Here is a 24,130-nt window from a genome sequence, read left to right as displayed (position 1 = left end):
CTTGCCTTTCAAGAGAGACAGAAGTGGGTGGGAGTGAGAATGTGTATAATGAGGCAGAGGCTGCTGGCCTGAATTTCCAAGGAAACCAAGGGTAAAATTGAGGGAGCTAGAAAGCTGGCAGGTTGTCTGCATGACTTTTGTCCATGATCCTGGAGGAGGCTTACAAATAGTGGTTCTCATTTCTTCTCAGGGCAGCTTTGGAAGAGACCAGAAACTAGAGGCAGGCTCACGTGAGGAGAAGGCAACATGGTTTCTAGGAGGAAAGATGATCGTCCTAGAGGCATGAAACAGTCTGAGTTTCAGTCAAGTTGACCTGAGCTGGAATCCTAACTTTGCCTCTTAGGAACTGTATCACATTGGGCAACTCATTAATCTATTCAAACCTCAGTCTTCCCATCTGAAAAATGGAGACAAAAAGAGTCCTTTACAGTTTTAAGGCTGATACGCATAAGGGATGCTAGCATGTGTAGAACAGATAAGAGATTAGTGGGCAATTCTCTGAATAAAATCTAAAATTCATCACATTTTAAAAGACTGAGTTGAGGGCTTCCCTGGTAGCACAGCGGTTAAGAATCCGCCTGCCAATGCAGGGGACAAGGGTTCGAGACCTGGTCCAAGAAGATCCCACATGCTGCGAAGCAACTAAGCCCATGCGCCACCACTACTGAGCCTGCACTCTAGAGCTCACGAGCCACAATTACTGAGCCTGCATGCCACAATTACTGAAGCCTGCACGCCTAGAGCCCATGCTCTGCAATAAGAGAAGCCACCACAATGAGAAGCCCTCGCACCGCAACGAAGAGTAGTCCCCGCTCCCCACAACTACAGAAAGCCCACGCACAGCAATGAAGACCCAATGCAGCCAAAAAAAAAAAAAAAGATTGAGCTGGAAGAGAGAAATGGATAAAAATGGTAGAAAACACTTATACAAGGTAGTCTTGAGGGGAAAATAATCCCACTGTATTTTAAATTGAGCTATCTTTCCCATCTCAAATCCCACAAACTGCCTGTACCACTCAGCTTGCTCTGACGTGCAGAGAACTTTGTAGTCTATCATTTTCTCGCTCACATTTAGTCTCCTTGACCAGATTATAAACTGCTCAAATAAACACAGTCAACAAACCATGCATTACATTCCAAATCTTGGGTCACTGTCAACAGATCCCTTTAGACCTGGCACTCAAAGTTGCCAAAATAAAGGTAGCCAGCGTCAGGGTGCAGAAACCAAGAGTAAACAATTGTAGCCTTGTCCAGGGCTGCGGTTTGGCTGCAACTGGGATAATGTCTATGGTTTTGGCTGCTTGCACCTCAAGACTGACATCAGGAAGCTGTGGGCAAGCAGCTCAAATTCTCAAATGGGTGGAAGTGTTTTCCTGAGGTTGAAAACATGGGGATTCTGGGGTTTGGTCTGGTGCAGGCAGAGCAGGGTTGCAATTTAACCTGCAAAACACGTACGGTACGGCACTGCCAGGGACATGCTCCTCCAAGCCAGAACGTTAAAACAAGCAGGCAACATCCTCCTTGAAAGCAATCTTAAGACAAAATACTATTTGGAATACTAAATGTGCCCTGATAAAAGGCAGGAAACACGAACGGGATTAAATAATCAGGTGGGTGCTGTAAGCTTGATCAACACGTTCATTGTAAAACACGCCCAAGACAGAACAGAACCTGGGGAAGTTGTGGCTGCTTGGGAGACCTTTCAAATAGCTAAGTGATTCAAAGACGCAGACCCCCCCCCACCGCCCTGTCCCCCCAATCCCTCTATTTCCTGTTAGGAACAGCCAGTTGGGCACTGCCAGGCTGAGACTCCCTCCTCCTCCCCTCTCATCCCTCCCTCACCTCCCTCCAGGACAATGACAGCAGTTTGGGGGGCAGAGATGGAGACACTGGGTAAGCAAAAATGAAAGGGATATAAGGAATGGGTTACACACTCAAGAGGAGATGTGATGCTGAACATTCCAGAAACCATGATGGAAACATTCTTCTACCTTAACCTGAGTGGTGACCTACACAAAACTTCACTGAGCCGCACTTGAGATCTGTGCACTTTACTTTTATATAACCTAAACCTCCATTGAAAACCAAAACCAAATGACCGCCAGCCACAAGTTCCCTCTGTTTTCCATCCTTTATTGGAAGGTCCCACATCCTCAGGGACCCCAGGCAAACCAGACACCAGCCAGGTCCCCCAAATACAGCAGGAGGCCTGAAAGGGGGGAGGAATGACTTGTGATCCCACCACACCTCCCTGGAAACAGAAACCCACCACAGACGGACAGACAGACAGGGCCAGGAGGGGGGAGACCTCACCCCCCTCTAGGTTCTCTCCCCTCTGCCCCCACTTGAAAAGAAAGTCAAACACCGACTACGCGGCACCCCAGCCCCCCACCCACCCTAGCAGCGTTTGTGGGAACCCCCCCCCCCGCAAGGGGCAGCCCCGAGGCAGCTTCCCATCGCTCTCCTGCACTTTGGTTCGCTCCTGGCAGCTCCGTGCCCTCTTCCTTCCTCCCTCAGCCTCCGGCCCAGTTACCCCTACATCTTCTATCACCTACTCGGACCTTCTCTCTGGTCTCTAGGGGCCTCCTGCCCCAGGGCTTCTGGGGAAGCAGCATCTCCTCCCAGCGAGGGGCTCCGCCAGGCCCTCTCTGCCCAAGATGCGGGGCTCACACGGCCGCCCCACTCTCCTTGAGGTCAGGGGCTGAGCGCTGCCGTCTCATCCGCGGGGGCGTAGTGTATGGGGGGTAGCGGGGCCCTGGGGGCCTCTGGGCTGGGTATGGTTGGGGCTGCTGGGGATAATAGTTGTGCTTTTTGGGCTGGAAGTGCTGGGGTTCGGGTTGTGCAGAACCCCCTCCCCGGGACCGACCCCCTCCGTCCAGGGAATTCCTGCGGGGACGGTGGGACCTGCGGGGACTTGGGGGCCTGCGGGCAGGGGTGGCCGGAGAGGGGGTGAGCTCCTCGGGGGGCTGGGGTGGCGCTGGGGACTCCCCGGCCCCCGCCCCCGGCCAGGACTCGCGGTGCTGGGGGTTGCTCTTGAAGGGGAAGCGCAGCTTGCAGTCGTGAGGGGGCACGAAGCGGGCGGGGGGTCTGCGCAGCCCCCCGCCCCGGCCCCCGGAGCCCTGCAGTCCCTGCAGCCGCAGCTGCTCCTGCTTGAGCCAGCGAAGGCGCCCCCGACGGAAGGCGGGGTCCTCCTCCATCAGCCTCGACACCCGCTCCCAGCTCGACAGGGGCGGCGAGGAGGGCCGCGCGGGAGGTGCTCGGTCACTGGGGGCTTCCTGCTCCGCTGCCTCAGACCCTTGGGGCTGGGCCCACGTGGCCTCAACAGCTTCTTCATTCTCATCCTCGTGATCCTGGGAGGGGGAGGGGGTGAGAGAAAAGGGGGCACGTGAGGAGAGTGGAGTCCTGAGGACGTGCAGATTCGGGAGGGCAAGCTGGAAGGCCCTGGAGCAGCGGGACGTCCAGGGGTCCTGAGACAGAGGCATGGGGACGAGGAAGCTGGAGGGACACTGGTTTAGGAGCCCGGACCCAGAGTCAGGTGGCCAACTCGGTCCGGGTCTGCCACCTCCTAGCTGTGGGTCTGGACCTCCAGCTTTGTAGCCTCCGTGCCTCAGTGTCCTCACACGTAAGATGTCATCAACAATGACAGTACCTATCACACAGGGCTGTTGTAAGATTGCCTGAGAAATTCTACCATGTCTCACCTAGTGGGCGCTCGGCAAATACTGCTGAATAAATGACGTGCCCTGGGGATATACCAGTCAACAAAGAGGGAAGAAAAATACCTGCCATCATTTTAGGAGACAGACACAGTTGATAAATAAATAAGAAAAATATATAGTATGGTACATAAGCTGTACTTCCATAAAATGTTAAATATAAATACGTAAGTTATTTAATATATATTATTTACATTATGTCTAAGTACCGTATTATATATTTTATATATTTTTTATATAAATGTGTATATATGTATGTATTTTATACACATAAAAATATATATTCACATGGAAAAGACCAGAGCAAGGAAAAGGACAGGAGGCCAGAGTGGGGGTAGATGCAGTGAAAGGACAGGAAGAGATTCACAGAGAAGTTACCATTTTAGGAAACACCCGAAGGAACTGAGGAACGAGCTCTATGGCTCGGAGAGGGAAGGGCATTCTGGGCAGAGGAAACAGCAGGTGCAAAGGCCCTGAAGCAGGAGCGCACCCGGCAAGTTCAAGGAGCAGCAAGGAGACCCAAGGGTCTGGAGAGGGGAGAGTGAGGAGAGGGGCAAGAGCTGCACTTGGAGCCATAAGCCTTCAACAGCCATGACTGCTGTTATGACTGGCTGCCTGTCATCCTCCTTTAGAAGGCAAGCGGGAGCACGGCAGAAATTCTGTCTGTTGTAAGTAACCCTAGTAGCTAGCACGATGCCCGGCACACAGTAAACACTCAACTATTTACTTGTTGAGTGAATAAACCGGGTAGGTGGTAACACTCCCACTCGCAGGGCCACTGTGAAGGTTTACACGGTGACACAGAAGTGCTCGACACAGCGGCTACCAGAGTAAAGGAAGGCTCACCCAGGAGAGGGGTGGTTCTAAGTGTGGACACCTACGGGAACACTCATTAGGTGGTAACTTAAGGACTGTACCCTTTCTATCAGTGGTTCTCAAACTGCACTGCATTTCAGAACCACCCGGGGTACTTATTATAAATGCAGATGTGTCCCCAAAGATGCTGATTCAGTAGGTCTGGGGCAGAACCCAGGAATCTGCATTTTCAGTTAGTGCCCTGGTGATTGTGAGGCAGGTGATTCACAAGCTATGCTGTGTTAAATTTCGATAAGATTTTTTAAAGGAAGAGGAGGAAGGAGGCTGGACTCTGAGGTGGGAGGTTCAGGTTGCTACAGGGGAGAGATGCAGGCGGGGGAAAAGCGGGGCAGGGCCCGTCCTACCTGGGTCAGGGGGATGACCCTCTCCATGCGAAGCATGCGGTCCCTCAGGGCCTGCAGCTCGCGGTCCTTGCTGCTGTTCTGCAGCTTCACCTCCTGCAGGATCCCCGTCAGCTTGTCGATGTGAGCCCGGAGGTCCTCCACCTCTGCGCCGCGGGCTCCCTCCTCACTGCCGCCACCTCCACCTCCGCTGCCTTCCTCCTCGCCCACCGTGTCCCAGACATCCCGGGCCACTGCCCTCCAGGCGTCCCCGGGCCCCTCAGGCTTGCCGTAGGTGCGGCACAGCTCCCGCATCTTGAGGGCAGCCAGGGCCTCAATCTCGGCCCGCCCGTGGCGGAAGTCGGCCAGGGCCACCTCGTAGCAGATCTCCTTCACTGCCTGCATCTTCAGGTCGGCCATGGTGGCCCAGCGGGGGTCTTTGCCCTGCAGCCGCCGTCGCTGGGGGATCTGGTACACCCTGCGGGGGGCCCTGCGCTTGCCGCTGCTGGGCAGGCCGCAGCGCTTGACGATCGTCTGGAGCGTGGTGGGCGGCAGCTGCTCGCGCAAGGACGAGATGAGCCGCCAGCTCTCTTCGCAGGAGCGCTTGTCGGAGTCGTCCCCGCTGTCAGAGTCCGCGTACTGAGAGAGGGAAGACAGACGGGGAGAGGGCTAAGGGCACCCCAGAGCCATGTGTCCCAGCGGCATGCAAACACTGTGGTCAGAGCGGCTCGGTGCTGGGTGCACGGCTTAACCTCTCCTGGTGTGCACAGCGGAGGTAATGATGGCACCTCCTCACATACACGTTTTGAGGATTAATGCGCTCGGAGCGTGTGGCACAGAGAAAGGGAGTATTAGCTGCAGCCGTACCAAGTATGGGTTTTGTGTGTATATATCGCTCAGGATGCGGTCAAAGATTTAAAAGTAAATCCATTCAAAGAACAATCTTTTTTTTTTTTTTTTTTTTTTTTTTTGTAAATATTTATTGATTGATTGATTTGGCTGTGCCGGGTCTTAGCTGCGGCATGCGGGATCTAGTTCCCTGATCAGGGATCGAACCCAGGCCCCCTGCATTGGGGGCGTGGTGTCTTAACCACTGGACCACCAGGGAAGTCCCCAAAGAACAATCTTAAGTAAATAACAACACGGGCGGTACTTGGATTTGGTAAAAATCATAAAGGTGGTACAGGTTCAGCTAGAGTCCAGGAAGCCCCAGTCACCTGGGAGGAACCCTAGTTCCCTGCATGGGTTCCTCCCTGGGTCACATTTCTCTCCCTTCTCCTAGATGCCACCTCTGCCCCCCAGCCCCGGGCCCACTCCCCATTCTGGCTCAGGCAGTGTGACCAAAATCAGAGTCAGGCTGAAGCTCTGCCAGGCCGGCTGCTCCAGTGCCCAGCAGCTCACCTCCCGCCTCTGCCTGCCCCACTGCACCCCTGGCCAGCCCCTCACCAGCCGCTGCTGCTCCAACAGAAGATCAGCCTCCTCCTTCTCTTTCCGGTACTGGTTCTCCAGATCCTGCAGCCTGGGATTGGGTGAGGAGGGGAGGAAGAGGTTCTGGAGCCACCTCCATAGGGCGTCTGACAACAGGAGCTCGCTGGGGGCTGGGCACCTGGGAGGGATGGTCAGCAGGGCTCTGGGGCAAAAGCACCCTCCCCACGCACCTCTTCTCCATCTCCAGCTTGATGTCAATGCCTTGCTGCTCCAGCAGTTCCTTCTGGGCAAAGTTCCAGTCGACGGGCTCGAAGGGCGGTCCTGGGGGCGGGGGGACCCCTCGCTCCCGCTCTAGCCGCGCCTGCTCCGGGTGGTTGAAGCGGAAAACGTGGTTCTTGCCCATCACAATCCTATTCCCTGGAGACAGGAGGGTGGAGAAGTGGACTCACTCTCCCACGGCAGCACACCGCTCCCCATGCCCACAAATCCCAGGAGCCCCAAAACAATCTCTTCCAGCACCCCAAGTCCAAGAGTGGCTGGAGCCAAGGCTCCCCTAGCTGACCCCAGGAACCGCCCTATCCCTGACAGCCAAAGGAAATCAGGAGCTTGCCATCCTCTTCCTGTTGCCCTGAGGCAGCGAGACAAACCAAACCGTGACTCCCTCTCTCTTCCCTTCCCAGTTCCGTCTTCACATTCCCACGCTGTTTCCTATTTGTTTCTGGCTCCTGCCCAGGAGTCACCCAAGAAGCTCTTCCTTGCACAGCCAGGGCCCAGGACGCTCACTGCCCCCTCCTCTACCTGACTTCAGCACCACGGGCTCAGTCACAAGTTTCCCGTTGACGTAGGTCTCGGCTCCTTCACAGGGCTCCAGGGTGACCAGTACTGAGGCAGGGAGAAAGGAGAGGGAGCGATCAGACCTGGGGGGGGAGGGGTATGGTCACAGATTCCCACCCTGCACTCCCCCCAACACACACACACCCCCAGTCCCACCACCCAGTACCTGTCAGGGGTGCCATGGCCCCTCTGGTGGCAGGCAGCACGGGAAAGGAAGAGCAGAGGAGGGTTAGAGCCCTGGCTACAGTTCCCAGAAGCCTCTAAGGGGGCTCCCTTCTCACCCTCTGCCAGCCTCCCCAGCAGCGGCTTAGCAAGCCCGGAATTCTCAGAGGGCGTGGTCTCTCAGGTCTAGCTGGTCGGCAGGCCCTGTCATTTCTGCCTTCCAGATGACCACTCCTTCCTTCCCAAACAACACTGCTGCTGGCCAGGTCTGGATTCCTCCAGCAGGCTCCTAGCCCCACTTCTGTCTGATGCATCTTGCACACTGCTACCTAACTAATCTTCCTAAGTCACAGTCAACTATCTTCAGTCAAGATCACTATCTTCAGGGGAGGAGATAAAGTCAATCCAACCCAAACACCTCTCAAGGTGCTCCTTGTACAAATCACCAAGCTTGCTGCTTGCTGGGACACGAGGATGCCCGAGGCACTTCCCTGTCCTTGAGGACCGGTGCCCCGTTGTCACAGAAGGGCCCCCGTATTCCAAAGACCCAGACTCTATGACTCCTTAGCTGAGGGACATTAAGCAAGTCACCCGATTTCTGTGAGCTATAAAATGGGATAACAAAGTCTTTCTTTACAGAGTGGCTGAAAGGCTCAAATAAAGTGATGTGGGAAAGAGAGTTCTCATTTACCTTACAAGGAACAGAGAAACCAGAATGAATGGTAACGTAAGGCAGAGACGAGCCTACGGACGCTGTAGGAGTACAAAAATAGCAAAGAGTAACTCGGCTTAGGGGCAGAGGACTGGAAATGATTGTGGGAAAGCGGTAACTCCTGAGCTGATGCTTAAAGGGAAACTTGGATGAAGGGGCAGAAACGATGAAGAAGAAGATGTCAGACAGAGCTAAAGCATCACCACGTCGGTGACCAGCAATGGAAGAAGGTGGCAGAGATGAGGACGAGATGGCTATAAGGGTACCAGTCTATCCCCGCCCTTATTTCCCACCACACCCCCAATTCATCCATCCATTCCACAAATATATTGCATCCCTATAATATGCCAGGCACTATTTTAGGTCCTGGAAATACAGGAGAGATAAAAACCAAAATGCCTGCTCTTACAGAAATCACTTCCACTTGGTAAGAAAGACGATAAACAAGTAATTGAGCAAGTAATCTAAAGTCAGGGTTGGGCGGGGATAGTTGTTATGGAGGGAAATGGGGCCAGGTGAGAACCCACACGAACCCACAATGATCTGAACCGAGGCAGCCCAGGACTCACAGCACAGTCCCTGGAGTCTGCCATGCTGCATTCCAATCCAGTTCTGCCATCTTCTAGCTGTGCAGTCTCGGGCAAATTCCCTAACCCCTGGGAACCTCAGCTCCCTCACCTGTGAGCTACGTGCGAAAATGCCAAGGCACAAAGTAGATGGTAAGTAGTAACTATTCTTCTGTGTTCACACCTCTATCCGTGCTGCCTGCTCTTCTAGGCGTCTTTGGTCAAGTGTCAAATCTTAAAGGTCCAAATGAACTAACCCTTTCTACAGCCCCCATTATTGGGGGCACAGAACCATCTGCTGCTTCCACTGTGATGTAACCTATTCGGGCCTGTCACCTCCCCAAACACACCCTGAGCTCCCGAGGGTGGGCTGCCTCCACGGGCCTTGTGTAGTTTTGGTATCACCCCAGCACATGGCTTGAGGGAACTGCAGAACAGGAACTCGGCAATAACTCACTGGGCTGAACGGATTCAAGAGCTTGCAGCCCACAGAGCCGGAAGCGTTTGCTGCCACTAGGGACTTGAACGAGACCAGAACAACTGCGTTAATCCACTGACCAGAAACCGGAACTGAAGTCTGCCGGGCAGGTCTTCAACCTGAGCTTCAGGCCACACGAGAACATCTTTTCTTATTTTAAAACACACTCAAAAACAAAAACAAAACCAAAAACACACGCTGACCACTGGTGCCCTGTCTCCTGTCACCCAGAAGCATCAGACTTGCGGCACATAGCACAGGCTCCAGGTGAGGGAGAGCTCAGGTGTGACACGGCCAGCCTCCCTGCCCGACTCACTTCCCAGAGCTTGACTTCACTTGGGCACAACTGAACCCAAATCAGTCCATTAAAAAAAAAAAAATGACCTGAACTTCCCTGGTGGCGCAGTGGTTAAGACTCCACGCTCTGAATGCAGGGGACCTGGGTTCGATCCCTGGTCCAGGAACTAGATCCCACATGCCGCAACTAAGAGTTCGCATGCCACAAGTAAGGAGCCGGCGAGCCGCAACTAAGAGTTCGCATGCCACAAGTAAGGAGCCGGCGAGCCACAACTAAGGGAGCCCTTGAGCCACAACGAAGGAGCCCGCCTGCTGCAACTAAGGAGCCCATGTGCCGCAACTAAGAAACCGGTGAGCCACAACTGCCTGCCTGCCGCAACTAAGGAGCCCACATGCCACAACTAAGAAACCAGCAAGCCGCAACTAAGGCACCTGTGAGCCACAACTAATGAGCCTACCTGCCGCAACTAAGGAGCCCACGTGCCACAACTAAGAAGCAGGTGAGCCACAACTAAAGGAGCCCTTGAGCCGCAACTAAGGAGCCCACCTGCCACAACTAAGACCTGATGCAACCAAATAAATAAATAAATATTTAAAAAAAGAAAAAGACCCAACCAGAACAAAACGGGTGACCTCAGAATATGCCCTAAGTGGTACTTAACCATGAACATTGTTTTGTTACCTGTCAGACTACTACCCACACCCTGAGGGCTTGTGATTCCTAAAAGTTTTTGCTGCTGTGGTCAAAAACAGCTAAAAACCTCTGTAAGTTTTGGAGCCAAAGGGAGACATGGGCTGACTAACTGCCTGAAACTTTTGTAGTCATAGCCACATAGATAATCAGGTTTTCAGAGATAAATTCAGATATCCCACTGAAAAACCTACAAGTGTTCATAAAAAATGACCAGGGTGCTATTTGAGGCTAAAAAATTAAGGAAGAGGGCAGGATCTCCTCTTCCCAAAACCTCACCCTCTGAAGCCACAGTCTTCTGTTTCTGCCTTTGGGACCGTCACCACTCCCAGCTCATAACAAGAGTCTGCGCCCTGAGGGCAGGTGCAGATAGCAGGGCCCCCACTGCTGACCAGGAGTTCAAAGCCCCTCTCAGGGCGAGGACACATCCTCTCACGCAGCGGCTGCACTCCCAGTGCCCGAGCCAGGGCTCTGTATCCAGTGAGGGACCTGTCTCTCTCCTTGTCTGGTCACTCCAGTCTCACCCCCTTAGCCATTACCTTCTCCGTCTGGCTGAGGGATGCTCCGGAACAGACAGTGTTGCTCCCGAATGAACTGCCCGGTCAGCTTGATGTCCACATCGACCTGGCCGACCCTGGGGAAGCAACGGCCAACGTTTTCTGAGCATGTGCCAGTCATACATACACCGAGCCCCTTCCGAACACAAGTTCGACCAACGCAGTAAGCCAAGTATAATTATTCCCATTTCACAGATGAGGAAGTTGAGGCTCAGAGATGTAAGTAACTTGCCCAAGGTCATGCAGCCCGGCAGTGGTGAAGGTGGGATGTGAGCCCAGATCTGCCTGGCTCCATAGCCCACATCCTCCCTGTTATACAGCAAAGGCGGAAGGGAACCTGGAGTGGGGTGGGTGCCCTCAGCCTTGGTTCCTGCATCCTTCCCGTGATGATCACCAAGAAGAGCTGAACAGCCTGTGTCGGGAGAGGAAGGAGCAACCTCACCCCTTTAACTCCAGGAGGTGACCTTGGAGGCGCTGAGCCCCAGCGAAGTGACCTGTCATGTGGGCACTGCCCTCAACAGCATGGGGCCAGGGTTATGTTTCTCTTCTCTCTCCCACCCCAAGGGAGGGTCCCACTAAGCGATGCCCAGGCAGTGGTGCTGGGGGCCAAGAACGCAGTGGTCCAAGCTCCCACCCACTCTCTGCCCCAGGAGATCAGGACCTATCCCCGCCAGCGCTGGGTTGGTTTGGTCCCAGGAGGGGTGTCACCCACACCAAAGCGAGGAGGAGGCAGGCTCAGCAAGTTCTCAGGAAGCCTGGAGCTAACAGGGCTGCAGAGGAGCTGTCCTGAGACCTGGGGTGTCCCCAGGAGATCACTAGAGAAGGGAGTCGCCAGCGTGGCCCTCCCTCTGCAACCACACCCTAAAAGGAGAGGCTGCCCCACTGGCCCCAGCAAACGCTACCTGGTGACACCATCTTTGATGTGGTAGAGCAGACATTCAGACATCAGGGGGTCTTCATTCAGGTTCACCAGGTGTGGAGTCTGAGGGGGAAGGGGCGGCAGTCAGGGGAGAGCCGCCAGGGGTGCGGCCAAGAGGGAGGGAAGGTGCTTGGCAGACATCCCTGCAGGCTCCCCGCTGCGCCCCGCCCCCTCCTGCTCCCACTTACCCCAATGCCTTCGGGGCAGCCTGACCCACCCTCTCCTAGCACACAAGATGTCCCCACCCTTCTAGTCCCTCCCCAGGCCCCATTTCTTCAGAGGCACCTGGACACGCCAGTCTCCCTGACCCGAAACCTTAGAAGCTACCTGCCCTCTCTCTGCCTTCCCTGTATTCCCTCTGGCCCCAGGGCTCATCACTTCTTCCCTCAAAATATATCTTGCCACTTCGAGAGGGGACTGCTCAGACCTCTCCAGCCCACGCACCGCATGCCTGCCTGACCTGAGTCTGCTTTTTATGCCAGTACTCCTGGGCCTCCTCTACGGCAGGGCCCCAGCCCACTTATCCAAGCCCCTTTCCGGGGTCCCCTCTCCCCTTCTGTGCTTGCAACCAGCGGACTCTTGAGCACTCACTCCAAAAAGCCAGGCTCATCCCTGCCCATCCTCTCGCCTGGAACAGCCTCCCTCCTGGCCCCACCCCCATCCCCACCTGTCAAAACCATTCACGTCTCAAATGCCACTTCTTCCACAAAGCTTTCCCAAGCCTTCCACCCGAACACAAGATCCCCTGCCTCTGTTCTGCAAGGATATACCGTGGCCTTTCGACGTGCAAGACCCCACTGAGGTGCCCGGCAGGACGGAGAGATGAGTCACACCCAGAGGCTGCTGCCCCATCGGTCAGGAAGTCAGAGTCAACTTGGGGAGATAAGACTTGGCGTGGAAACACCATTGCAGGTGAGAAACACATGCCTCATAACAGACTTCCTGAACTTTTCACGCCCTCACTTAGCTCATTCATTCATTCATTCATTCATCCCACTGTATCCTGGGAGGGGCTCATACACAAAAACGAATAAAATGAAGACCAATGGGAGCTCATGGGGGTCAGGGGAGCTTCATGGAAAAGGCAGTATGGGAGCTGGTCTCTGACGATGAGGAGGACATGGACATGAAGAAGGAAGAGTGTTGCAGGTGAAAGAGCAGTCTGAACAAAGGCACGGAGGCAGGGGAGCACAGGGTGTAGGGGAAGACAGCCAGCGCTTGTCAAGGCCCCGTATTTCTCTGGGAGCCCCCTGAACAGGAAGCCCAAGGCTATGTCCACAGTGGATGCGTCGTATATCTGCCTCTCCGAGGACGACGACTGTAACACTTCCTCTTCTCCTGAGGGAAGACCACGCCCCTCCTGACACTGCAGCGTCAGGCCTGCTTGGGAATAGCAAACACGGACGGGTCCTGGAAGCAGAAAGCGATCTATCCCTCGGGAGAGGGGACATGATTTAGGGCAGTGCTTTTCAATCTTTATTCAGCCCTGGAACCCTTTGTTCACAGGAAACCTTACCTAGAAGCCTAACACGTCAAGCAGATAAGCAAGAGAGCCGCTCAGGCCGAGGTGGGGGCAGGGGACCCACAGTCCAGTCCTGCCCCCCACTCCCCATTCCCTGTCAAGGAAGCTCCGAGCCAGGTTTGAAAATTACTGACTTAGGAAGTCCTCAGGCCTGGTGGCGAGGCCAAGAGCCCTTGGCTCTCTCTGGGACAAACTGGAGCTTTTGCCCCAAGGACCCAATTCTCCACTCCACGTTTCCTAGGCTGGAGTCACCCCCACCAAACCCGTTTCTCCTGTGAGTCTAACAGCTTTCTCTCTGAAATCCACATGACTTTTAAACTTATCTCACCACCTGGAGAAAATGCAGAAGTTACCTCCCCTAAGACACTTTTTTTTTTTACCAATCAGATGGGCAAAGATCAAAAAGTTGAAGACGATGAGGGAACATGGGCTCTCTTGTATGATACTCTTGGGAGTATAAGTGGGCATGGTTAAAATCTCTGGAGGCACACTGGCAGAAGAGATCAAAGTTTTACCTGACTACTGGTGGACCCCAAATCTCCACTTCTAGGAATACGTTCTACAGACAGCAGACTATTAGTAAAACTATCTTCTGTAACATTGTTTATAGCATCAGAGAATGGGAAACGACCTAAATGTCCATCAGTAGGAAGCTGGTTAAAAAAAATTATCCTACGTCTATACAATAGAATAGTCTGACACTGTGGGAAAAAAAAAACAACAAACGGACAGAACTGCGATACACTGATATGTGAAAAAGTAACACATCAAGTATGGAACCAGCACCATGGCAAAGAGGGGCGATGTGCGCATGCGTATGTGGATGATCATAACACGCGCCTGTACGTGCAGAGACTACCTCTAGAAGAACACATCAGGAGCCAGCAACAGGACTTGCCTCTGGGAGGGGAACCCGAGGGTGGGAAGGAAAGAGATTTCCTTTTCACCTCACTGTACGAAGTGAACATTCCCTGTGGGGCGGGCCACCTTTACAAGAACAACTAAGAACAAAACAAAACAAAAGCCCCTCCTGTTGATCCCAAGCTCTAGCAGGTGGCACCCTGCAGTGTGAACCTCTCCAGGAAAGAAAACCCATCCATCAGCCTGTCCATCCCCTTCTACCTTTCCCTAGCCCTGCAGCTGTGGCAGAAGCTCCACAGGTACCTGGCACCCCCAGGTGGCTGGCAAGCCACGCTGAGAGCCCCCTGCAGTCCCTCCTCCCAGATGTGCGCCTCTGGGGGATCCCAAAGCCCTGGGTGCCCAGTCCCGGACCTGACCCCTCAGCTCTGCCTGCCGCCCTCAATCACCCACCGACAGCTCTCTCGCCCCTGGCCGTGCCTCAGCCCAGGCAAACCCCTCTCCTCTGTCTGGATCCCTGTTCAATGGTCCCTGCTTGCTCAGTCACCCAGACGCCTTATCCGTATGAAAATCGGAGGGGTCTCCTTCCAGTAACCCACTGCCTGGAAGAGGTGTGTCTCACTTAGAGCCTGATCCTATGATGCTTCGTACCACGGCCCTGACAGGCGTGGCTGGCTCCATTCCAGGGCTGGGACTGGAAGTTCCTGCTTTGCCCAAACTGGCCTCTGCATCGCCGCTTCACCAGTGTGCACCGGTACGGCTGTGCTGGCCGTCAGAAGCCAGCGCCCACTCTGACTGGTTGGTCCCCGTGCTGTGCTGGTTGCTAAAGGTTTTGAATACCATTCCTGCCTCCAACAGAGCCCGATCACTCCTGCCCTGCTGCTTTCCCTCCTTCCTCTCCACAAAGCCTTACTGAGCACTTACTACACAGCGGGCACGTGACAGGTGCTGGTGCGCCCCACTCGGCCCACAATACCCCACATTTGCTCGGCCCGATGTTCTCTCTGCTCCTCTCTACCACCCCCCGTCCATCTTTCAGGCTCCACTTTCCAAACCACCTTCTCCGGGAAACCAGTTTCCATACACCTCCAGACTGCACTGACGCTTCCATCTTTAAACCTCTCGCTGCGTTTACAATCGATATCCTTCAGATCAGTGCTTACTCTTCTCCTATTCCTTTTACAGTCTTGCCTTCCCAAGTTATCCTTTTGAAACGTACTTTGCAGGTTTTTTTGCGTTTATCTGCTTGTTTTTGAATAGCTAACACATACACAGGTTACAAAATCCAAATGATAACAAAAGAGCACACGGTGGACAAGTCGCCATCCCAACCAACCTGCAATCTCCCAGGTCCTCTCCCTTCCCCCTGGGGTAACCACCGTAACCAGTTTCTTATAAATCCAGAGATACATTCTATGCATGAACTCATACACACACATGTGTGGGTTTCTGTTTATAAATACCTAGATCCTAAGCAGCTCTTGAAATCCCCCTAAGGGCAGGGACCCTGGCATCCTGTGGTCCCTAGATAGAGGGAGAAGACAGGGATGGCCGGACAACACAGAGAGGAGGGGGCAGGAGTGGGGACAGAGATGATGGAGGGACAATTCGGAGACCTGAGATCAGAGTTAGAACTCATGACCCTGCCACCCCAACCCTTTTCTTTCAGCATCCAGAGTCTCCGAGGCCTCCTCACTCACCTTCTTCGGAGAGAAGACGCCCACAGTTCCCCCATCTTCCCGGACAGCCACCCCCATCTCAGCCAGCAACGCTTCTCTGTAGGCAAAGGAGAGGCAAATATTGGTCTTGTCACGGGTACCCACAAACCCCTCCCCTGCAGGGCCTGACCTTCCCTTCCCACCCCACTCCTTCCAGGGCTCCAGCTGTCGGCCCCACCCTCACACCTCTCCATCCTCAAGGCCTCCGTCTTACGTAGCTTCTCCTCCCAGGTCTCATTCAGCTCAGCTATAATCTTCTCTGTCTCCTGGGGGCACAAGACAGGCAGGGATCAGGTCAGTCTGGGACAAGCACCTCCCAGGGGGTGCTTCCCAGCAGCCCTCGGAGCCCCACCCCTTGCCAGCTCCAGCTTCCCACCTGCAGTCTCTCCATGGCCTCCTCAGGCCCAATCTGGGGCTCGGCATTGGGGGAGAACGAGGGCTCCAGCTCCCCGTTGTGTGCTGTGGGGGATGAGGGCGAAGCTGGGGCAGAGGGAGACGATACAGCTGGCAGAGCACCTCCGGGACTCCCCTCATCCACCTTCAGGCCTAGGAGGGAGAAGAAGGTAAAAGAAGGAGGCCAAGGAAAGATGGAACTGATCGGAAACAGAGAAGGTCTCACAGGGGACCAGCCTGGAAGGACTGCAGAAGACCCATGGTCCACCTCCACAAAGTAGGGAGCCCTCCTACTGCAGACGTGACAAATGGACACCGAGTCTCTGCTTGTTCCCCTCCAGGGATAGAAAGCTCCTTACTGAACAAGGTAGCCAGCTCCTTCCACGGTAGGATGACTCATACCATCAGAAAGTTCTTAGCTGAGAACTTTTCTTAGCTGAAATCTGCCCCATGTTACATGTAACTAACTCTGTTTCTAGCTCTGCCCTCTGGGATGAGAAAGACTAAACTGCTTTTTTCTTTTGCAAAACTACCCTTCAAATGTGCAGAGGCCAACATCGTGTCTACCTTCTCTTCCCAAGAACCCTTATTCTCCCCACCGTGCCCCTTAGCACCCCAACTCCTCAATGGGATGGACCCCAAGACGGAATGCAGAGTCCACACCGGACACAGCCGCCACGGATCACAGATTCTCTAATACAGATGCCATTTCACAGTAAGGAGGCTGAGCCTTACGTTTCAGAAATTAGTCCGCTGTTGACTATTATTAAGCTTACGGTCAATTTAATTCCCAATGTTTCACAAGAACTTCTGTCACGGCAGGTGCCCAGCAGCCTATTCTTAATAACTTACTGTTTAAACCATAAACGCATGACTTGCCATTTACTCCTGCTCCTGTCATTTCAGTAGTTCCAGGAGCCTGTCAAGGTCCCTCTGAATCCTGCCTGCCTCTCCCCAGGAGGATCAGTCGCTCCCAGCTCTGTAACACCTAAAGGCGTGACCTGTCCCCTCTCCACATCTGCATCTAAGTCAAGGGGCACTTGCTGGGCTTTCTGGGCAGTGGTCCCTCCCTGGTCCCAGGCCTGGGCAAAGGCAAATGAGGAGGGATGAGCGGGGCCAAGGAGCCTCCCCGAGCTGCCCCTCCCAGAGTCCCACCTCCCAGGGCGGAGGCGGAGAGCCCCTGGGCCATCAGCAGTTCCCGAAGCCGGGCCACCTCCTCCTGCAGCTCGCGGATCAGCCGGGCATTTGGGTCCTCGTTGATGACGGCATTGCAGCGAATCTGCTTGGTGCGGTCGGCGTACCTGGATGAGGAGGGAGGAGTGGGACCAGTGAGGCCTAGACACGGGTGACCCTGGCCTGCTGCCCGACTCCCTCTCCCTCCCAGGTTTCATCACAGTGCAGTAGAGCTGAGGGTCAACGCTATCTCACTGGGAGGGTCCTGAGCCACCCACCGCTGAGCCCCTGGCACTTTTCGCGTCCCGCCCCACCCCTACTAGAGCCCCACCTGAGGGTGCTAAGAGTCTCCTCATAATTGATGTCCGCGGGGCTCAGGGCCGCAATCATTGCTGTGCGTGAATTCCCACCTATGAATGGAAAGGAGGGGAAAGCTTGAGCTGGGCAGGGTCCTAAGAAAAGTCAGACTGGGTCACAGGGTCAGGGGGGCCTCATTGCTCAGGCAGGGGTCCAATAGGGTCACTGTCCAAGGTAGGGTAAAGCTAAGAGTTGTGGAGCTGATCGTGAAATCTGGTGGTCAGAGGAAGTGGGGGTGAGGTCAGAGAGCAGTCATGGGTGGCCAAGCCAGTGAGGCCCTTAGCTTGGCAGGGAGGGTGTGGCCTTGACCTCAGCATCAGGACACCTTCAAAGGATGCCCCTGGGGATCCGGGGGAGAGTCAACGGACCACTGGAGGATTTGAGGTTCCAGGGGTGTCAATGGGACTGGCATCAAAAGGGGGCTGGCAGGGCTGGTGGCAGGGTTGGCAGAGAGGGACAGAGAGGAGAAGCCCCTCACCCAGATTCTCCTTGAGCAGCCAGGTGAGCACAGAGTCCCTGTAAGGGATAAAATCCGACTTCCGCTTCTTTGATTGCTGAGGGACGGAAGGGGGAAGGGGGTTACGGTGGGCCACCCGCTTTGTCCGCTTTCCCAGAGCCCCTTCTCTTCCCACGCCCAGGTCTCACCATATCCGCAAGGGCCGAGATCACCTTCCCTAGAGTAGTCAGGGACTTATTGATGTTGGCGCCTTCCTGGCAAGAGGAACGTGGGGAATGAGGCCTTCTTCTCCCACTCCGATCCCCTTCCCCCGCTCCCCCCACAGCCAGAGTCCCAGGTTATGATTTGAGACCACGGCACGCAGCCCCCGACACTGCCCTGTCTGACCCTCCCAAGCCCCTCACCTTCAGGCGCATCCCCCGGGCCCCTGAGGAGTCAGCCCGCTCACTGCCAGCAAGGTCCACCAAACTGATCTTACTGACCTGGGTCAGAGGAAAGAGACAGGAGGCGACTGGGTCAGTGCGGGGCAGGCATATCAAGGGAACACCCAGCAAGGGGACTAGGCAGTTGGCAAAGGATGGAGAAAGCCAGGAGTGGGGGACAGAAGGGGGATACACAAGATGACGGTGAGGGTTTGGTTACTTGACCGTTTCTTCATTTATTCAATCACAGATATTCATATGCCCACTGTGTGCCGCGACAAGGCAGACAGTGGGCTCCAAGACCTGCCCCAAGGAGCCTAGCTAAAAGAACAAACATGCAAAAGGAGACTATCCCATTGATCTGATAGGGGAAGCACGGGGGGCTGTGGAAGCTCAGAGGAGGCACTCAACCAAGCCTGGACAGGGAGGGAGGACGCAAGGCCCGCTGATCACATCTCTGTCTGTTACCAGGTGGGATGGAGTTGCAGTGGGTTGGTGGGGGCAGGGGGTCCTACCTTCTCTGAGTCCAGTCCAGTGAGCTGATCGTGGCAGCGCTGTGTGAAGACAATGGTGAAGACGGCGTGGGAACGGCTGCTGGTCTCATTCATGTTAGTGGCAGCCACAGTCCTGGGGGTGCGGGGGGAAGGAATGGTCAGTGGGTCCGGCCCCTCATATTCCTAACCCCGGCTCCCTTGCCCTCCGCCCCATCAGCCTGCCTCACCGCGCTTTATTTCCACAGTCCATGAGGTCAGCAATGTCTGCGTAAGAGGTCACAGCCAATTTAGACAGGTCCTGCACGTAGGGGCCCAGGATAGGGTGCTCTCGGACCCTCAGAGAGCCCCGACTCTTGGGGTTCAAGAGGTCTCGTACCCTCTCACAGTAGATCTCCATGTAGCTCACCTGAGCGGGAGAAGCAGATAAACAGTAATAAAGCTGGGCTTCCCTGGTGGCGCAGTGTTTAAGAATCCGCCTGCCAATGCAGGGGATCTGGGTTCGAGCCCTGGTCTGGCAAGATCCCACATGCTGCAGAGCAACTAAGCCCGTGCGCCACAACTACTGAGCCTGCGCTCTAGAGCCCACAAGCCACAACTACTGAAGCCCGCGTGCCTAGAGCCCGAGCTCCTCAACAAGAGAAGCCACCACAACAAGAAACCCGTGCACCGCAACAAAGCTCCCGCTTGATGCAACTAGAGAAAGCCGCGCACAGCAACAAAGACCCAATGCAGCCAAAGATGAATAATAAATAAATAACTTTTTTTTAAAGTAAAAAAGCTAACAACCGTACCCAACGTGAAACTTAACCTGAACTCCACTGGATATAATGCAGGTAACCTACACTGAGTGTTTACTATGTGTTGCTAAGTATTTTACGTGTGCAAGCTCACTGAGCCTTCCAACAACCCTAGGAGGAGACGCCTGATCATTATCATTTCAGATAGACACACTCAGGAGCCGAGAGAGAAATCGTTTGCCCAAAGCCACAGTTACTAACTGGTGAAGCCTAGAGTAGATCCCAGGGTGCCTGACTCCAGAGGCTACACTTGGTCTTAATCTCTCTGCCTACCTCCTCCCTACCCAGGGGACACTGTGACTCCCCTCCCAGCCCCCTCCCAAGACCTGGGCTTACCTCCACAGAATAGGATAGCTGAGCGCTCTGGTTCTTACTAACACGAGAGAAGAGGTCCTCACAGAGCTGGAGGGGGACACAGAGAAGCACAAAGATGCTGCTGTTCATGGCACACCTGTGGCGCCCAGCACCCAGGCCAGGCCAGGTCTCAAGTGACCCTGTTTAACCCTTACCACAGCCCCAAGGGAGGGATGGGATCGTTCCCATTTTACAGATGAGAAAGCAACCTTTGAGAGGTTCACACTTGCCCAGGGTCACAGGCTAGTATTCAGTGAGCCAAAATGCAAACCCGGAGCCTGTATGCAAAGTCACTACCCTACAGTGAGGGAGATTATGGTCAACTCTCAGTTATCCACAACTGGCTTTTCCTACAGTAAACACCTTGACTATGGTACACAAGCCTACACGGGAACTACACTCACAAGTAATTACGAGACAAGGTAAGACAGCAGTAAGTGATAAAAACAAGGTTCAAACCCTGGGCGCTCTGCCGCCAAAGGTGTGGCTGTTCTCACTGAGCCTTCTTGGCCCTGATGTCCAGGTTGGAGGCAACCTCATCCCCCATCACCTTCCCTATTACTAACAACCTCAGAGAGCCAGGTCTCTGCTCCACAACGCTTAGAACCCAGCCTACTCCCCTAGGGGCAGCTGAAGATGCTTCAGCCCTGGCCGCCCTGCCAGGCCCCGAGTGTACCTGGGGCACAATGCCCTGCTGCCCTGGCTCCTGCCGCCCCATCATGGTGTAGGATTTCCCAGCCCCCGTCTGCCCATAGGCAAAGATGCACACGTTGTAGCCTTCAAAGGCATGGAGCAGCATCTCTTCTCCAATATCCCGATACACCTGTTGCTGAGACGCAAACTGGGGGTCCTCGGCCTACGTGAAAGGGGGGCAAGAAAGACAGCAGGAACCCTACATGACTTTGTCCTTGGTATGTGCCCCCACTCCGATCACGGTCCTAATCATCCCTGAGGATCCTATCTAGTCTCCTGCCAGCCCTAAATTATCCCAGGGATCCTGCCTCCCCCATCCTGGTCCTAGTCACAAGTTCAGGGTCCTACCCACCCCCACCCAAGGGCCTGGTCCTCCCAACCAATTCCCTGGAGGTCCTATTTCCCAGCAATGCCCCCTCCCCAGGACCTGAATCCCCCGTCCCTTTTCGCTTAGCTCTTCCCCCAACCTAACAACCTCACCGAAGTGTGTGACCAGTAGGAGTAATCGAAAGTGAAGCTTTTGGGGGGGGCATCCTTGCTCTGTCTGGGATTGATGATGGCTGAGAAAGCAAAGGCACAAAGGCCAAGGTCAGGTACTCCCAACCGCTGCCCACTCCTCACAAGCCCTCAGAGGCCGGGTGTCCCACTCCCCACCTCTATCCTAGTTCATCTCTCCCCTTTAATACTCCCCACCCCCTCCAGCCACCAAAGCTAATTTTGGCTTCCCAGGACCCGCCCCCCTCCCAGCTGCCTCCCTGGATTGGGCAATGGAGGGCTCCAGGCCAACATTCCCCCTCCCAGGGACTGGGAGCACGGAAAGGCCAGCCTGTCCCAGCCGCCTTCCTTACAATTAGCACCTGCTCCGTGCCCAGCACGGCCCTCCTCCTGGTTCGGCCCATACAGCGGGCCCAGGCTGCCCTGCCTGTGCCCAGACGGGTCCCCGGGACTCACTCACAGGTGGTGCTGCCCTGCATGCTGACCACACACTTGGCATCCTGGCTGGTCTCACGGGCGTTGAAGGGCCGAACCCTCACTGCCACTTTCACCGAGGCGCCAGCCATGGCTCCAGATACTCCCACCCTCCTCAGCTGGAGGACAGAGACAGAACAGGAGGTCAGAGCTGTTGGGAGGCAGTGTCTGGGGGACCCACTGCCTCCCAACTTCTCCCAGGAACCAGTCTCTCCACAGCCCCTTCACCGGCTACCCAGCCCCTCAAGGCCCCAGTTTCTGTTTCCTTGGCCTTCCTCCCCAATGGCACTCTCCTCAGGGACTCCCGGAGGTGTTCCTGCCTCTCTCCCCAGCCTTTTCCCAGCAAGCAGGGACCTGGGATGTCACCCCAGAGTTACCTGGTGTCCTGGCCCCAGACCAGGGGGGCTGTATCAGTTCTGGCTGCCACCGGCCCTCGTAGGAGGAGCCCCATCCTACACTGGGGGCCTGGCCACGCCAGCTGGGGCTGTAGCGGAAACCCTGGTTGCGGAGGAAGAGTGGTTAGGAGGCACCCGTGGCTCCAGAGGTGTGTCTGGGGCTCCAGGGTTGGAGGACAAGGGGTGGGGGGTAATGTTAGGAGAGGTGAGGATGGCTGTTCCTCTGGAGTGGTCGAATGCAATGTGAATCCAAGGGCAGGGACGGTGATATTTTTATTCCTCGTCACTCACAAGTGCACTGAACGTTCAGAGAGAGAAGAGAGAAAGAAGCTGGACAGAGAGAGGGACACATGGGCAGAGACACTGAGGGTGGTGGGAAGCGGGGAGAGGAGAGGCAGAAAGTCCCAAACACCAAAAAAAATGAGACAGACAAGAAGACTGAGGTCATGCTACCAAGGAAATAACGGAAGAAAAGGAAGAGGACACACAGAAGACACCAAACACAGAAATGTTAAACAGGTAGGGGAAAAGCACAAATTGGAAGCCCAGAAAAGAAACAAGATGAGAGAAAATCCCGAACATAAGACCTGCCCTAAAATTCCCGCACAGGGTCAGCCAGGGAGAAGTAGAAACCAGCTCCCACCTAGGGTCCATAACCTCCACACAGAGGGAGGGACTGCTGATGGGCAAAGTCCAATGGCTGGAGGTACAGCCTAGAACTGGGATCCACAGGGCCTGCCTATAAGCCCCAAACCCCTTGACCAGCCCCCAGCACTTCCTCCTTAGGACCCAGGACAATGGGCAGGAGAGGGTGGGGTCATCCTGTAACCATCCTACCAACCACCAGGGTCCTCTGTTGGAGGATCCAGAATACCTGTGTTTATGGGAAGGGAGAATAGCAGTAGGATCCCCATGAAGAGAGAGAGAAGGGAAAGGAAGCAGGCAGGTCCCAGCTCCAGCCTGGGGCTAGTGCTATGGCATCCACTGCCCTGGGGTTAAGTGCCAGGCTGGAGTCCAGGAATGTGGGTGATCCGGTGCCCACACCCTGGGAGGAGAGGCTGAGCAGCCCACACCCACGGACAACAGGGTGGAGGGTTGTGAAGAGAGATCAGAGATGTTGAGCCCCCTTCTGTGGCCCCAAAGGGCCTCAAACCCCTGTCCTGCTGGGCCTCACCTCACCAGCCTTTCTGGCCAGGGCATGGGAGGGGTGAGAGAGCTGCTCTGTCCCAGGACAGGAAGGGAGTAGCTGAAACCACAGAGGCTTGTCTCAGGAAGAACAGCCCTGACCCCCAGACCCTGACCAGGGGAGGGAAAGGACACTGATGGAGACACGCAATTGTAACGCCGTTGTGGCTAACGGGGCAGGGAATGAGGTAGCACTGCTGGTGGATGGCGGGGTAATGGACCAGGAGAGAGGTACAGTGGTCAGCTGGTGCAGCGTAACGGGTCAGTGGGGTACAGGGAGGAGCCGCGGCTGGGGTGAGGCCGAGCGACCCGAAAGGGGGCCTAAGGGCCACCTGCACCTTGCTCACCCAGCAGTTTTCACACAGGCCCCCGTCCCGGCCTTTCTGGGAGGCCATGCGGACAGTGTCCTCCGGTCCAGCCAACCGACGGCCGCCCCGGGCCTGGCACCTCTCTGCGCCTCCGCGGGACAAATAGCACATGATCCCGGCTCCCGCGGCCAGCCGGCCCCCGCCGGGTGGTGAAAACCGGGACCCCGGCTCCCCGCCCCCCAGCCCGGCACATTCCTCCGCGGGCGTCCCCTCCCTCACCCCCCCTCTCCCACAGCTCTCACCTCGTCGCGGCGGGGCTCCCGGAGCGGTTGGGCAGAGTGCAAAGGGCCAAACTTTCCAGGAAGCGTGAGACGGGAGCAGGGGCGATCCGGGGACGGTTCGGGGCTGCCCCCGCCCCTCGCCGGGTCCCCGGGCGGCGGGCGGCGGACTCGCGCCCCGGGGGCGGCGGCAGTAGCGGC

General features: G+C 55.4%; 1 protein-coding gene across 2 annotated transcripts; it reads right to left on the bottom strand.

The window, feature by feature from the left end:
• Positions 1–2,112: 2,112 nt before the first annotated feature.
• On the bottom strand, positions 2,113–24,127 carry KIF1C (kinesin family member 1C). 2 transcript variants are annotated; one of them, XM_059046666.2, is made up of 23 exons: positions 23,954–24,127; positions 22,141–22,261; positions 21,750–21,882; positions 21,275–21,354; positions 20,778–20,957; positions 20,084–20,149; positions 19,178–19,356; positions 18,972–19,083; positions 18,439–18,516; positions 18,223–18,288; positions 18,056–18,131; positions 17,552–17,630; positions 17,203–17,348; positions 16,031–16,200; positions 15,841–15,920; positions 15,637–15,712; positions 11,540–11,619; positions 10,620–10,714; positions 7,139–7,222; positions 6,571–6,757; positions 6,359–6,431; positions 4,937–5,551; positions 2,113–3,350 (listed from the first exon to the last, which is right to left on the bottom strand). In XM_059046666.2, the coding sequence occupies exons 3-23, from the start codon at positions 21,853–21,855 to the stop codon at positions 2,667–2,669; spliced, it is 3,312 nt and encodes a 1,103-aa protein (XP_058902649.1). In that variant the 5' UTR covers positions 21,856–21,882; positions 22,141–22,261; positions 23,954–24,127; the 3' UTR covers positions 2,113–2,666. The 2 variants fall into 2 exon arrangements, with proteins under 2 accessions (XP_058902649.1, XP_066877292.1); XM_067021191.1 differs by lacking the exon at positions 20,778–20,957 and having other exon boundaries at positions 23,954–24,074.
• Positions 24,128–24,130: the final 3 nt, after the last annotated feature.

Source organism: Kogia breviceps, chromosome 19 (assembly GCF_026419965.1).
Source record: "Kogia breviceps isolate mKogBre1 chromosome 19, mKogBre1 haplotype 1, whole genome shotgun sequence".
Taxonomy (NCBI): Eukaryota; Metazoa; Chordata; class Mammalia; order Artiodactyla; family Physeteridae; genus Kogia; species Kogia breviceps.
Note: the sequence above shows the minus strand (reverse complement) of the source record. Positions and strands in the feature narration are given on the sequence as shown.

Coding starts and splice junctions, on each gene's coding strand:
- KIF1C (XM_059046666.2), bottom strand. CDS start 21,855: ATGGCTGGCGCCTCGGTGAAAGTGGCAGTGAGGGTTCGGCCCTTCAAC. Junction 7,223..10,619: donor CCCTCAGCCAGACGGAGAAG/GTAATGGCTAAG, acceptor TCCCTGCCTCAG/TACTGGTCACCCTGGAGCCC. Junction 3,351..4,936: donor GGGTCATCCCCCTGACCCAG/GTAGGACGGGCC, acceptor TCCCCCTCCCAG/GATCACGAGGATGAGAATGA.